This window comes from Vicia villosa, linkage group LG6 (genome assembly GCF_029867415.1).
Source record: "Vicia villosa cultivar HV-30 ecotype Madison, WI linkage group LG6, Vvil1.0, whole genome shotgun sequence".
In the NCBI taxonomy this organism is placed as follows: Eukaryota; Viridiplantae; Streptophyta; class Magnoliopsida; order Fabales; family Fabaceae; genus Vicia; species Vicia villosa.
The window spans coordinates 97,850,731-97,862,551 of NC_081185.1; the positions used below are offsets into that span (position 1 = coordinate 97,850,731).

At 32.5% G+C, this 11,821-nt stretch overlaps 2 protein-coding genes and 1 non-coding gene across 3 annotated transcripts; 2 read left to right on the forward strand and 1 right to left on the reverse strand.

Annotated features, from left to right (window-relative positions):
• Window positions 1-995: 995 nt before the first annotated feature.
• Window positions 996-2,056, forward strand: LOC131614201 (uncharacterized). The gene is made up of 5 exons (XM_058885822.1): window positions 996-1,043; window positions 1,157-1,273; window positions 1,449-1,502; window positions 1,685-1,736; window positions 1,866-2,056. The coding sequence occupies exons 1-5, from the start codon at window positions 996-998 to the stop codon at window positions 2,054-2,056; spliced, it is 462 nt and encodes a 153-aa protein (XP_058741805.1).
• Window positions 2,057-4,175: 2,119 nt separating this feature from the next.
• On the reverse strand, window positions 4,176-4,248 carry TRNAA-AGC (transfer RNA alanine (anticodon AGC)). Its single transcript has one exon. It is a non-coding gene; the product is annotated as a tRNA-Ala (tRNA).
• A 155-nt stretch (window positions 4,249-4,403) lies between these two features.
• Window positions 4,404-11,544, forward strand: LOC131609383 (uncharacterized). Its single transcript, XM_058881074.1, has 24 exons — window positions 4,404-4,561; window positions 4,666-4,799; window positions 5,418-5,502; window positions 5,648-5,701; window positions 5,855-5,946; window positions 6,035-6,138; window positions 6,345-6,420; window positions 6,634-7,087; window positions 7,194-7,532; window positions 7,628-7,834; window positions 7,907-8,005; window positions 8,092-8,164; window positions 8,365-8,492; window positions 8,609-8,897; window positions 9,178-9,419; window positions 9,516-9,640; window positions 9,726-9,843; window positions 9,939-9,994; window positions 10,098-10,191; window positions 10,283-10,472; window positions 10,582-10,653; window positions 10,732-10,841; window positions 10,915-10,977; window positions 11,105-11,544. The coding sequence occupies exons 1-24, from the start codon at window positions 4,511-4,513 to the stop codon at window positions 11,210-11,212; spliced, it is 3,363 nt and encodes a 1,120-aa protein (XP_058737057.1). The 5' UTR covers window positions 4,404-4,510; the 3' UTR covers window positions 11,213-11,544.
• The last annotated feature ends 277 nt before the right edge of the window (window positions 11,545-11,821 follow it).

Consider the following 11,821-nt stretch of genomic DNA (forward strand, 5'->3'; position numbering starts at 1 on the left):
CTTACCATATCTCCATTCTTTGTATCTCTCATCATTGCTTTTGATTTTATTCCAACCCACTTTTTTCAACAAACCAAACCCATTTTCTGAAACAAACATATCTTCTCTCAACAATTTAATTAATTAATATTATTAATTAAAATTTATGCAATTAAAATAAAAATTTATTTATTTTCTAAGTGATTTTTGTTTTTGTTTTAAAAATTGAAAAAATTTAATTTTAATATTTTTTGTTACATATATTTTTATAAATGTAAAAAAATAAATTGTTGATATAAATATTTTTTATAAACGGGAAACAGTTTACTATTGGTACAATTATTTTTATAAATGAAAAAAAAAGTATTGTTGATATAAATTTTTTTATAAACGGAAAATGTGTATTATAGAACAAATATTTATTAACACAGGAAAAAGCGTATTGTTGATATAAATATTTTTATAATCGAAAAAGATAGATTGTTAATATAAATATTTTTTAAATGAAAAACAGTTTATTGTTGATACGAATATAAATGGAAAGTGTATTGTTAATACAATATTTTTATAAACGGAAAAAAAATAATTTGTTGATAAAAATATTTTTATAAATTGGAAAAAATTATTGTTGATACAAATATTTTTGACATCGGATATCAAAATATTTGAAAGCAGTGATATGATATTTAATGCTATATTCACTTTTTTTTCTTCACTTTTTACACATTGAATACCAACTCTCTTTTATGTGACATCAATAAAAAGAAATAACTTACTAATCCAACTTTATTACGGGAAAAATGAAACCACTGATCTAAACATGTAGTGAGTCAATAAAATTTTATTGTTTGTTTTCTTATATCGTAAAAATTATATAAAACGGGAAAAATGAAACAACTGATCCAAATATTGATATCATTTACATTTTATCTTTTAAATAAATAAACAATAAATAAATTTTTTTATTTAACAATTTAATTTTTCTTTCATTTCATTTTTATTATATATTAAAAACAATGCGCGTACTATACCAGTACCCGTGCGAATGCACGGGAAAACCGATAGTAAGTAGTTGTTTGTTTGTGATTCTAGCTTCATTTCCATGGCAACTGAGCTTGGAGAAACTATGCTTAATAAACCATTCAATTTTCTAATTTTACTTTCTTTTTCAAACTAGGATTTTGGTGGATCTCTAGGTAGAGATGCAGCTACGGGAAGAGGAGTCCTCTTTGCAACAAAGGCTTTACTGAATGAAAATGGGAAAATTATAGCTGGACAACGATTCATTATTCAGGTATTTTTTATGCCTATTATTTTATATTGTTAGGAATCGAACTCAGCAAGTTTACAATAACTGCAATGCACCAGTCAATTGTGTAAGACTCTCTGGTTACGCCTTTTTTTAAGAACTATTTCAATGAAGTTTTTGGATTTAGCACTTTGATCCGAAATCGTGTATTTTTTTACAGGGTTTTGGAAATGTAGGTTCTTGGGCTGCACAATTGATTGATGAGAAACCTGCTGTTGGGTTACTTCTCTATATGAAGTGATCCAGTCGTCGTCATCAATATCAGTTTTTGCCTGTTGTGAATGAGGTCGATAAATCCTCTCTATTTGTTGTTACTATTCTATAATTATTCTGTTTCTATTATGTATTCTCATCTATGTGTTGTTTTGTTTCAATTTAACAATATATTTTTGGCAGAACCATATAGCAAGAATTGGAAAGATGAATAAGAGCATGTTTTATATGGTAGGTTAGTTCTTTTGTATTGATCGATGACATGATAGAATTTTTTCTATCGATAGGTTTACACTGTATAATCATATATTTAGCTAATAGTTCTTTAAATTGTCATTTTAAACCCGGCATCATTTGAACAAAGTGGTAAACAAGCGGCAAAAACATATATGTCAATGTGGAACTGGTGGGGAAAAGTTTCTGGAGACTCATTCAGAGTTTGCGAAAACATGCTCTGCTGAACCTTCCCTTTCTTCTGGTACAACTGCATTGACTGCAATTATATTTGGAAGGTCTTTACTCGTGGCTAATGCCGGAGACTGTCGTGCTGTTTAATCCCGGGCTGGAGGGGCTATAGAAATGTCCAAAGATCACGATCTCTTATGCATGAAAGAAAGGACGAGGATTGAGTCACTCGGCGGAATTGACAATGATGGTTACTTGAAGGAAATGAGTGAAAGAGGTGGACCATTGAGTGCTGACCTAGAACTTAAACTGATGACATTGACGAAAGACGAAGAGTTTATGGGAAAGAGACATGAGCATGTATATCATGAAGCACAATGTAGTTATATTTGTAGTTTATTAAACTTTTCTTAGCAGTCAAGAACATCAATGTAAATGGACTCCATACAAATAGTCTTCTTTGATATTAATTGTTATCGGGTTCCTGTACTTTTGTGCTTATTGGTGTTATTTTAAAAAAATTAATATACAAAAATAGTGATGACTGATATGGATTCTGATGATAGGATAGTCAGCCACTAATTAAGAAATTTGGTATAGACATAAGTGACTAAGATCCATTCTGTGACAAAACCATAGTTACTCCTGAGCTATTTCTATTGAGATGTAAAAATGGAATAAATTGTAAACATTAAAACACCAAAAAGATGTTGAAATAGCTTAATGAAAAGGAATGATTCCAATATTGTACATTGGCTTTCACAATCACCTTTAAAAAACTTGAGAATGTGATGTACAAATTGTCAAACTACAAAACCAATGCCCAGACAAAATAATCATGTGAAAGTGAGTGTCTTACAAATTTAGGGATTATGTTTTGTATTTCTTTGCTCATGTTTGCAAATTATGCTGATATTTTATCAATTAATTTGACAATGATATGTATTTTAAAAGTTTAACTTAATCAAATTTTTATCGGTATTATTTTTATATACGGGAAAAATTGTACTACTGGTTCGAATGTTTTTATAAATTCTGTCAAAATATAGCAAAACAATCTATGATTAACTGAAATATTTTTATAAAAGATATTAGTTTTATATACAAGAAAAAATATACTACTGATTTATGTATTTTTATAAATGATGTCAATAAAGATTTTTTTTTTTATTATTTCCTTATTACTATATTTGTTGGAAATTCAACTTTGTTTTAAAAAAAAAAGTCATTTTTAATTTCACAATTTTTTTCCATAGGTTTTATTTTTTTTTAATTTCTCTTCTAATCATACATTTTAGTTGTTAAATAATTACTAAATACCATGCAACTTTATTTTCAAAGACCGCTTATAATTTACTTTGAATAAAAATATTTATGTACTTCAAATATTAATTTTGTATAAATAATAATTACTATCTGTGAAAATAATGCGCGTGTCCGACCAGAATCAGGAATTATCCTATGAAAACCAGATCCTATAAAAATTAAATGATTGGGTAGGCAATGGCTACAAAAAAAATTGAAATTATTCAATACAATGATTTTATGACATATAACTTTCATGTAAATATCTCATATAGATTATAAATATCTCATATCTCAATTTACCTATTTTAACATTATATATACACATTAATAATATTATATCTATTTCTACACTTTTCATTTATGTTTTTAACAAACTACTACCTTTTTACAATTTTTTTTTTATCACCACTCTGTATGAATAAAAAATAATTTATTAACCCTTTGTTTTTTAAGTCATTCTCACATTATTTTCATTTATCTATTATATATAGAAAAAATTATAACTATTATAAATGGAAACAATTTTACTATTAATCTAAATATTGGATAACAAATTTATTTATCAATAATTTGTTTCAAATATGTGAAAACATTAAGGGGGAAAATAATACTATTGTACATAAACAAAACAACTTTACTACTAATCTAACTTTAATATATGACAAAAATTATTATTGTAATAAACACTAACAACTTTACTACTAATTTATCTTCTAAATAAAAAATAAATTAATCAATTTTTTTTATTTTACAATTTCATTTTTCTTTCATTTCATTTTTATTATGTATTAAAAACAAATTCGCGTCCCGTACCAGTACCCGTGCGTACGCACGGGTATCCCGCTAGTTAGTTATATTACACTATCCGTGCTTTAACAACGAGAGCGAGAGTCAGAAAAATCACCAAAATGGAAGCGAAAATCACAAAAGTGGAGATGCGGGGTATCGAAAATCACAAAAGTGGAGATGCGGGGTATCGATCCCCGTACCTCTCGCATGCTAAGCGAGCGCTCTACCATCTGAGCTACATCCCCTTGTTGAAATTTATTTCTTGTTTTTTTAATATATATAATACAAAAAGCAAAATAATAATTAAATTAAAATTAAATTAAGAAAAGGTCAAATAAACGTACATTGACTCGTGGATTGAGCTAGAAAAAACAAACTTTTTGTTTTAATCTCATTATAATTCAAAAAATCGATCACAAGCATCGTATAATCAGTCCAACAAACCAAAACCATTTTTATTCTTAAAACACAACCTACGCCAACATCATCATCAACATCATCAAAACCATGTTTGCCAAGAAGTTGTTGCATAAAGCTGTCCATCATCACCATTCCAACGTATATATCAAAAAAATCATTTTTTTCTTTCTGGGTTTCTCTTCTTTCGATTTCGATTATCAAATTTTGATTCTTTTTGATTTTGGGTTGTTGTTTTTTTACAGTACAAGTTTCAGCAGCAAGGTAGTTTGCAATCAACTGAATTGGATCCGAGAATTGTGATTCACTATGGCATTCCGTCTTCTGCTTCACTTCTTGCTTTTGATTTTGTTCAGAGGCTTTTGGCTATTGGGACTCTGTCAGTTCATTCTATCTCTCTCTATGATTCTGTTATTGTTATTTAGTGATTGCAGTCTGAAATTCTCCCATTGCATGTAAAAAGTGTTAGTTAGTTGTAATCTCTAGATCACTGACACTGAAATTTGTGATTACTTCAATTTATTCATTTATTTTAAATTATTACTGGTTTCTGTTGTGTCTGTTTGTGTTGTAATGGACTCAGCAATTTAGTAAAAATGTTATCTTGGGTTATTCTAATTATCTATAATGGGTAAGGGTAATTTAGTTTCTTTTGAATTTTCTGAAAAAAGAGGTTTTTTTTTTTATTATGGTGGTGAGTAAATTAGGTTTTTTTAGTTGTTGGGTAGTGTTTAAGTTTTCTTCTTTTTCGGTCGTAATGACATTCGTTCGGATTGTTACGGTAATAAACAGACATTTGGAAGTTATAAGGTGCAGTTGTTTTGTTAAGAGAATGTATAAACCAACATAATCCTTGGGCATGACTAGGAAGACAGTATGGTAATGACAGGATGGTTTTTATTACGACAATGTTTGATTCTTCTTACTTGGTGTATCGCGTCGAGTAATAATAGGTTTTCGGCTCTTCAATTGGTTATATTGTTTAGTTTAATGGCAGGGATGGAAGACTCAAGGTGATTGGTGGTGATAATATTGAAGGACTTTTGATTTCGTCTAAGCAATTGCCTTACAAATACTTGGAGGTACGCAGCGTTTGCAGTTCTAAGATTGATTTAGAGTTCGATGTTCTTGGATTTTCTATCATGTAAATGATCAAAATCAAAATGTTAGTTAGCTAAGCTTCTATATGAATGTAATAATGATGTTTGGATTCTTTGACACTTGCAGTTCCTACAAAATCAGGGGCATTTAGTTGGGGTCTTAAATGATAACGATATTCAGGTAAAGTTATTTTTCTAGATTTTATTTTCTGTTTATGTCAATACCGCTTTCTAATAGAGGCGCCGTGAAGTGATTGATTTTGATTCCCTTTGCTTATTATAGGTTGTGATTTATATTGTTAAATAGAAACCATTCAATTTATTTTTTTGGCAGGTTTGGAATCTCGAGACTCGGAGTCTTACTTGTTCGTTACAATGGGAATCAAATATTACGGCGTTCTCTGTAATTAGTGGCTCACATTTCATGTATGTAAGGGAAATACTTTTAATTTTGTACATCTGTATGGTTATGACTACATGATTATTAATGCTATTACGCTACTATAATGTGCAGTTATGTCGGAGATGAGCACGGCCTGTTTTCTGTGATAAAGTTTGATGCCGAGGAAGAAAAACTTTTGAAGTCATCTAATCATTTATCGGCTAAATTTCTAAGAGGTAATTTTGCGTTTATGTTTTGATGATGATTGATAATTAATTCGTATCTTGCTTTTCTTTAAAATCATAAATGCAAGTCGTCAATTTTTTGCGTTAGTCATAAATGTTCAAACATACACTTCAATAGGAACTGAATTTCACCGAGTAAGAGTGTTTTTCTTTGCTTTAAGAATTACTCATTACCACTGTTTTGTTCCTTTTGATAGAAGCTGCCGGGTTTCCAGAGTCCAGCGATCAACCAATTGTCGGAATTCTTTCGCAGCCTTATTCTTCTGGGAACAGGCAAGATATAATTCCATCCCCGAGCTTTACTAAGTCTACTTCCCTGCCCTTGAATTTGGTATTTTGATTTGATAGCTACTTATTGGTATTTACCACAGCAATGACAATTGATGATTTCGAAAAATTAGAGCGAAAATCAGTTAGCGTGTTTAAATTGCTCATCTCTCTCTCAATTTGATGAAGAACGGATTCTACATTTTTATGTTTTTGCAGATTGTTGATTGCATTTCAGGATGGACTACTAATTCTTTGGGATGTTTCCGAAGCTAAAATTGTGTTCCTTGGTGGTGGAAAGGATCTAGAATTGAAAAATGAGGGCGGTACCACTTCTGAAATGGACGCCAATCTTCCAGCCGATATTTTAGAGCAAAATCTCGGAGACAAAGAGATAAGTGCTCTTTGCTGGGCATCTTCTGATGGCTCCATTCTCGCTGTTGGATACCTAGATGGAGATATCCTTTTCTGGAACTTGTCATCTGCAGCACCTTCCAAAGGTCAACAAACCACTTCTTCTAAAAATGTTGTTAGGCTACAACTTTCCAACGCCGAAAGAAGAATCCCAGTCATTGTCTTACAATGGTCCAGTAATCACAAATCTCACAACGATTGTTCTGGTCAGTTGTTTGTCTATGGCGGTGACGAAATTGGATCGGAAGAAGTTTTGACGGTGAGTTATTTGTTTATTGATGTTTATTATCATTTCATTTTTGAATTGATTTTACTTAGTTTATCTTTATTGGTCCTCTAAACTTTAACGTGTCTCATCATTACAGATTTTAACTCTTGAATGGTCACCTGGGATGGAATCGTTAAGATGCATCGGTCGTGCAGACCTTACTCTAAATGGGACTTTCGCAGACTTGATTTTACTTCCAAGTCTAGGAGCAAGGGATTTGAATAGCAAAGACGATCTTTTTGTGCTAACAAACCCCGGACAAATACACTATTACGATAATGATAGCTTGTCTGCATTATCGTCTCAGCAGAATAGGACATCATCTGTATCTGCGCAAGAGTTTCCGGTGCTAATACCTATGGCCGATCCATCTTTGACTGTTGCAAAACTTGTCAAGTTGCCGAGTCAGTTAAACTCATCGAAAACTCTAGCTGAGGTAATTTGTTGTCTGCTAGTAGTTTATACAAAACCCGGTGGCTGATCTTTATTCATCTTGTGGTTTTTCAACTTCTTATTTCGTTTATCTCTTAGGTAGCCTCAATTCTGAAAACTAGTGCAAAACCTGGTTCAGCTAGTTTTGCAAATTGGCCCTTAACCGGGGGTGTTCCCAGCCACTTGTCCACTGTTAAAGGTGCCGGAGTTGACAGAGTTTACTTTGCGGGCTATTCTAATGGATCTGTCCTTTTGTGTGATGCGACACATCCAATCTTGTCTTACATTTGCTACATAGAAGGAGAGGTATGAATTCCACAATGTTGATGACAAAGTTGAACTGTAACTTTATTTTCACCAATCTCGTGTGTTTTGTAGGTTAATGGTGTAAAAGTGGCAGGGTCGACTGCTCCGGTGACAAAGTTGGACTTTTGTTCCGTTTCCCTACTCATGGCTGTGGGCAATGAATGCGGTCTTGTCAGAAATCTTTCTTAATTGGTTACTTTATCAGAGGCAATGCATTATTATTCTATACTTAACCGTTGGCCGTGATGACTTTGTAGGTTCGTGTTTATGACCTTAAAAACTACTCCGATGGAAAAAAAATCCAGTTTGTCACAGAAACTAAAACTGAAGGTGATCTATTCTGTCACGTTTCTAGAAGGCTACTTTCTCCGTTTGGGCTCTTTCATTTTTCTATTTGTGCAGATTGTGTGCAAAACTATCTATTATGTCATCATCATAAAAGGCTACATATATGTAGCTTGTGTCCCAAGCTATGATGTTTGTGCATAAAAAAAATTAGCAGTGACATATGATGTGAAACTTGTGTGCAGTTCATGACGTTCCACCGGGAAAAGGACCTCATTGTAGTGCTATTTTTTCTCTCCTCAATTCTCCAGTACAAGCGTTATCTTTTGCAAATTCTGGAACCAAACTTGCTATTGGATTTTTAAGTGGTCGTGTGGGTATCGTCTGACTAGTTAATTCACATTTCCTTTCTTGTTAGCAAATTTGATCATTAGTAGACGTGTCATAATTTCTCAACTGATTATTCTTCGTTAAATTTCTTCTTTCCAGGTTGCAGTCTGTGATATGATATTGTTGTCGGTTTTGTTCTTGATTGATGGTGTACCTAGCTCAAGTTCACCGATTACCTCAATGCTTTGGAACCAACAAGCATGTTTTCAAAGTGCCGTAAATAGTCCAAAGAAACTAGAAACACCTTCAGGAAAATCTCATGAAGAGATACTATTTATCTTATCTAGGGATGGAAAAATTAATGTAGTTGAGGGTGATACTGGTAAAACTATCTCGAGCCGGCCGTTCCATGTGAAAGAGTCAACTGCAATTTCAATGTATGTTATAGGCAAGTACAAATTTCATCAAGAATACTATATCGATTCAGTTTTATTGCACTTGGCATATCATTGGAAACATTAAGCTATGTATTATCGATACATCAGATTAAAGGCGTGGCAGGTGTCCGACATGTGTAGGTGTCAAACACTGACACTGCACCAACACATGTGGTCATATTCAATTACTTCCATTTTCTCAAATTATTACTGTTGTCGATGCGTCAATAGTGTCCAATGTTCGTGTCTATGGCAGTGCTTCGTTGATTCTAATAGATTTTTGTGCTCCAGATGATACCATCTCAACCTCAGAAGTATCAAATGACAAGCAGCACGATGAACCCTTGAAGAGTACTGCCGGTGCTCACCCTGAAGAGCCCGTTCAAGAAAGTAGCTCAACTGTGGTAAATTCATCGGAGGCTGAAGTTTCCTCTTCAGAAATCACTCCCTCCGGGGAAACCCTTCCGGATCCACTTGTTCTACTATGCTGTGAAAATTCATTGCATTTGTTGTCCGCAAAAGCATTGATACAGGTTTTCTACTCCATTATCAGTTTATCACCTAAAATTCGTATTCGCATTGCAAGTCTTATTGCAAATGAATTTGATAGATACGATATATTCTTACAGGGAAATAAAAAACCGATTCGAAAAGTGGAACATTCAAAATCTTTCTATTGGACTACAATTTTGAAGAAAGATGACAAAATTTGTGGGATTCTATCGTTGCTTCAGACCGGAACATTTGAAATAAGGTGAGAGCACTAGTTTTGTTTGTACTAAATTTATTGGTTTTGTCTATTATGTATAATTGATAAATTCGTGATTGGCTGTGTAAAGATCCTTACCCGATTTGGAACTGGTGTCGGAAAGCTCTTTATTATCGATTTTAAGGTGGAACTATAAAGTGAACATGGATAAAACCATGTGTTCTGATGATAATGGACAGATTGTACTGGTAAAATACGCTCAAAAACTTTCAAATTTGTGAGGAATTCCATGGTCAATGATATTCTATTCTCTCAAAAGCTTACAACTTTTGATAAATTACAGGCTAATGGTTCTGAATTGGCATTCATCTCATTATTAGCCAGCGAAAATGAATTCAGGTATGTTTGTTATTCTGTAACGAAGAGTTAACACTGTAAATTACTATGTAAAATGTGCATACAATGGAGAAAAAGTTGAACGGACGATTTTATTTTGTTTTAGGAGTCTCGAGCATTTGCCTTGTCTTCACGATAAAGTTCTTGCTGCCGCTGCGGATGCCGCGTTTACATTCTCTTCAAATCAGAAGACAAAACAGGTTTTAGTTTCTCCGATTTGTCGCATTCTGGACATTAAAGTTCCCCACCATTGGAAAAAAGTTTAATATAAGCCTAACTATTTTACCGCAGACGACAAAACCAGGGATTTTAGGTGGTATTGTCAAAGGATTAAAAGGCGGAAAAACCACTCAACCAGTTTTGCATAAAATTCAAACCTCCAATTTTGGTCATTTGGAAGACATTTTTTTCAAGCCCCCCTTTCCAGATTCACGTCCAACCGTGGTAGTCGCCGATGAAAAAGAAGTGGAGCTCGATATAGGTTTTCTACTAAAACGCCTTTTCTTTTTTTTTCTCCTTTTAAATTTGTATTTTTCTGCACTTTGTTTTCTCAAATGGAAACCTCAAAAACATGCTTTATTTTGGTTCAGACGACATTCAAATAGACGAGCCTAAAATCGTAGCTTCTACTTCATCTCCTGATGTTAAAAACAAACATAAAGGTAAATTACTTAAGAAGCTATCTCATGTTTTAATTACAAAGATTAGTTAAAGTTTCTTTAATCTTCCTTCGCGTGCAGATAAGTTACAAAACGATAGGGAGAAACTATTTCAAGGTGGGACTAATGAAGATGTAAAGCCAAAAATCAGAACGGCCGAAGAGATTATGGCCGCTTATAGAAAAACAGGGGTAATGCCAAGTCGTCTATCGTTTTCCTCTTTTGATTTAATAAGCTAAATATCTAACTGATTCTGGATTTTAGGACGCTGCTTCGACTGCTGCACAAACAAGAAACAAGCTTATGGAAAGACAGGAGAAATTGGAGGTAGAAATTTATCGAATATATACACATAGCTAGAAACATGCCAATTTACTTATGATAGTCATGCATAGTACATATAGTCATCGAACTCGTGCTAAACTGCATTTTTTTACTGCTCAATTTGATCCAGAGAATAAGCCAACGCACCGCGGAACTGCAAAATGGAGCTGAGAATTTTGCATCATTAGCAAATGAGCTTGTCAAGACCATGGAAAGGAGGAAATGGTGGCAAATATAGCGACACAAAATAATGAAAAATTATACTCATGAATTGTTGTATTTATTTTCTTGTATATTATTATGGTTGTTTCTGTTTCAGTGAGTTATAAGATTTTTTTGCCATTTTTGTAACATTATGTTTTCTTTTGGCATACAAGTTTCTGAATTAACAATTGAGCTATATACCATTGGAATGCTAATGTTGAGTCCTCATGCATTGCATTTGACTTGAAACTTAATATAGCCATTACTACACTTGGTTTGATTTGTTCATCATAATAGCCACTAGATATTTGATTCCTTCAACACCTACTTTATCAATTTTCTCAACAAGTATATACCTTCTATGGTTGACTAATCAACATAAAATCAATTTTTTTGAAAAAATAAGTTCATAAAAAAATCATTTTTAATTTTTATTAACAAAAAAATGTGTAATTTTTATTATGTTTAAATATCTGATGATAGATATTTAAATTACAAAATATTAAAGACTTGGCCTCTTCTAAAAACAAATTTTGAAAATGGAGCATGGTAATTTGAGTGCGTGCATGGGGTAGGTCAAGGGGAGGTGGATGCTGAGGTCAATCAATTTTAGAGTATTTGTCTATTTTAGATATTATTATAG

Coding starts and splice junctions, on each gene's coding strand:
- LOC131609383 (XM_058881074.1), top strand. CDS start 4,511: ATGTTTGCCAAGAAGTTGTTGCATAAAGCTGTCCATCATCACCATTCC. Junction 5,503..5,647: donor TGCCTTACAAATACTTGGAG/GTACGCAGCGTT, acceptor TGACACTTGCAG/TTCCTACAAAATCAGGGGCA. Junction 9,844..9,938: donor ATAATGGACAGATTGTACTG/GTAAAATACGCT, acceptor GATAAATTACAG/GCTAATGGTTCTGAATTGGC.
- LOC131614201 (XM_058885822.1), top strand. CDS start 996: ATGCGCGTACTATACCAGTACCCGTGCGAATGCACGGGAAAACCGATA. Junction 1,274..1,448: donor GACAACGATTCATTATTCAG/GTATTTTTTATG, acceptor ATTTTTTTACAG/GGTTTTGGAAATGTAGGTTC. Junction 1,737..1,865: donor GAGCATGTTTTATATGGTAG/GTTAGTTCTTTT, acceptor ATTTGAACAAAG/TGGTAAACAAGCGGCAAAAA.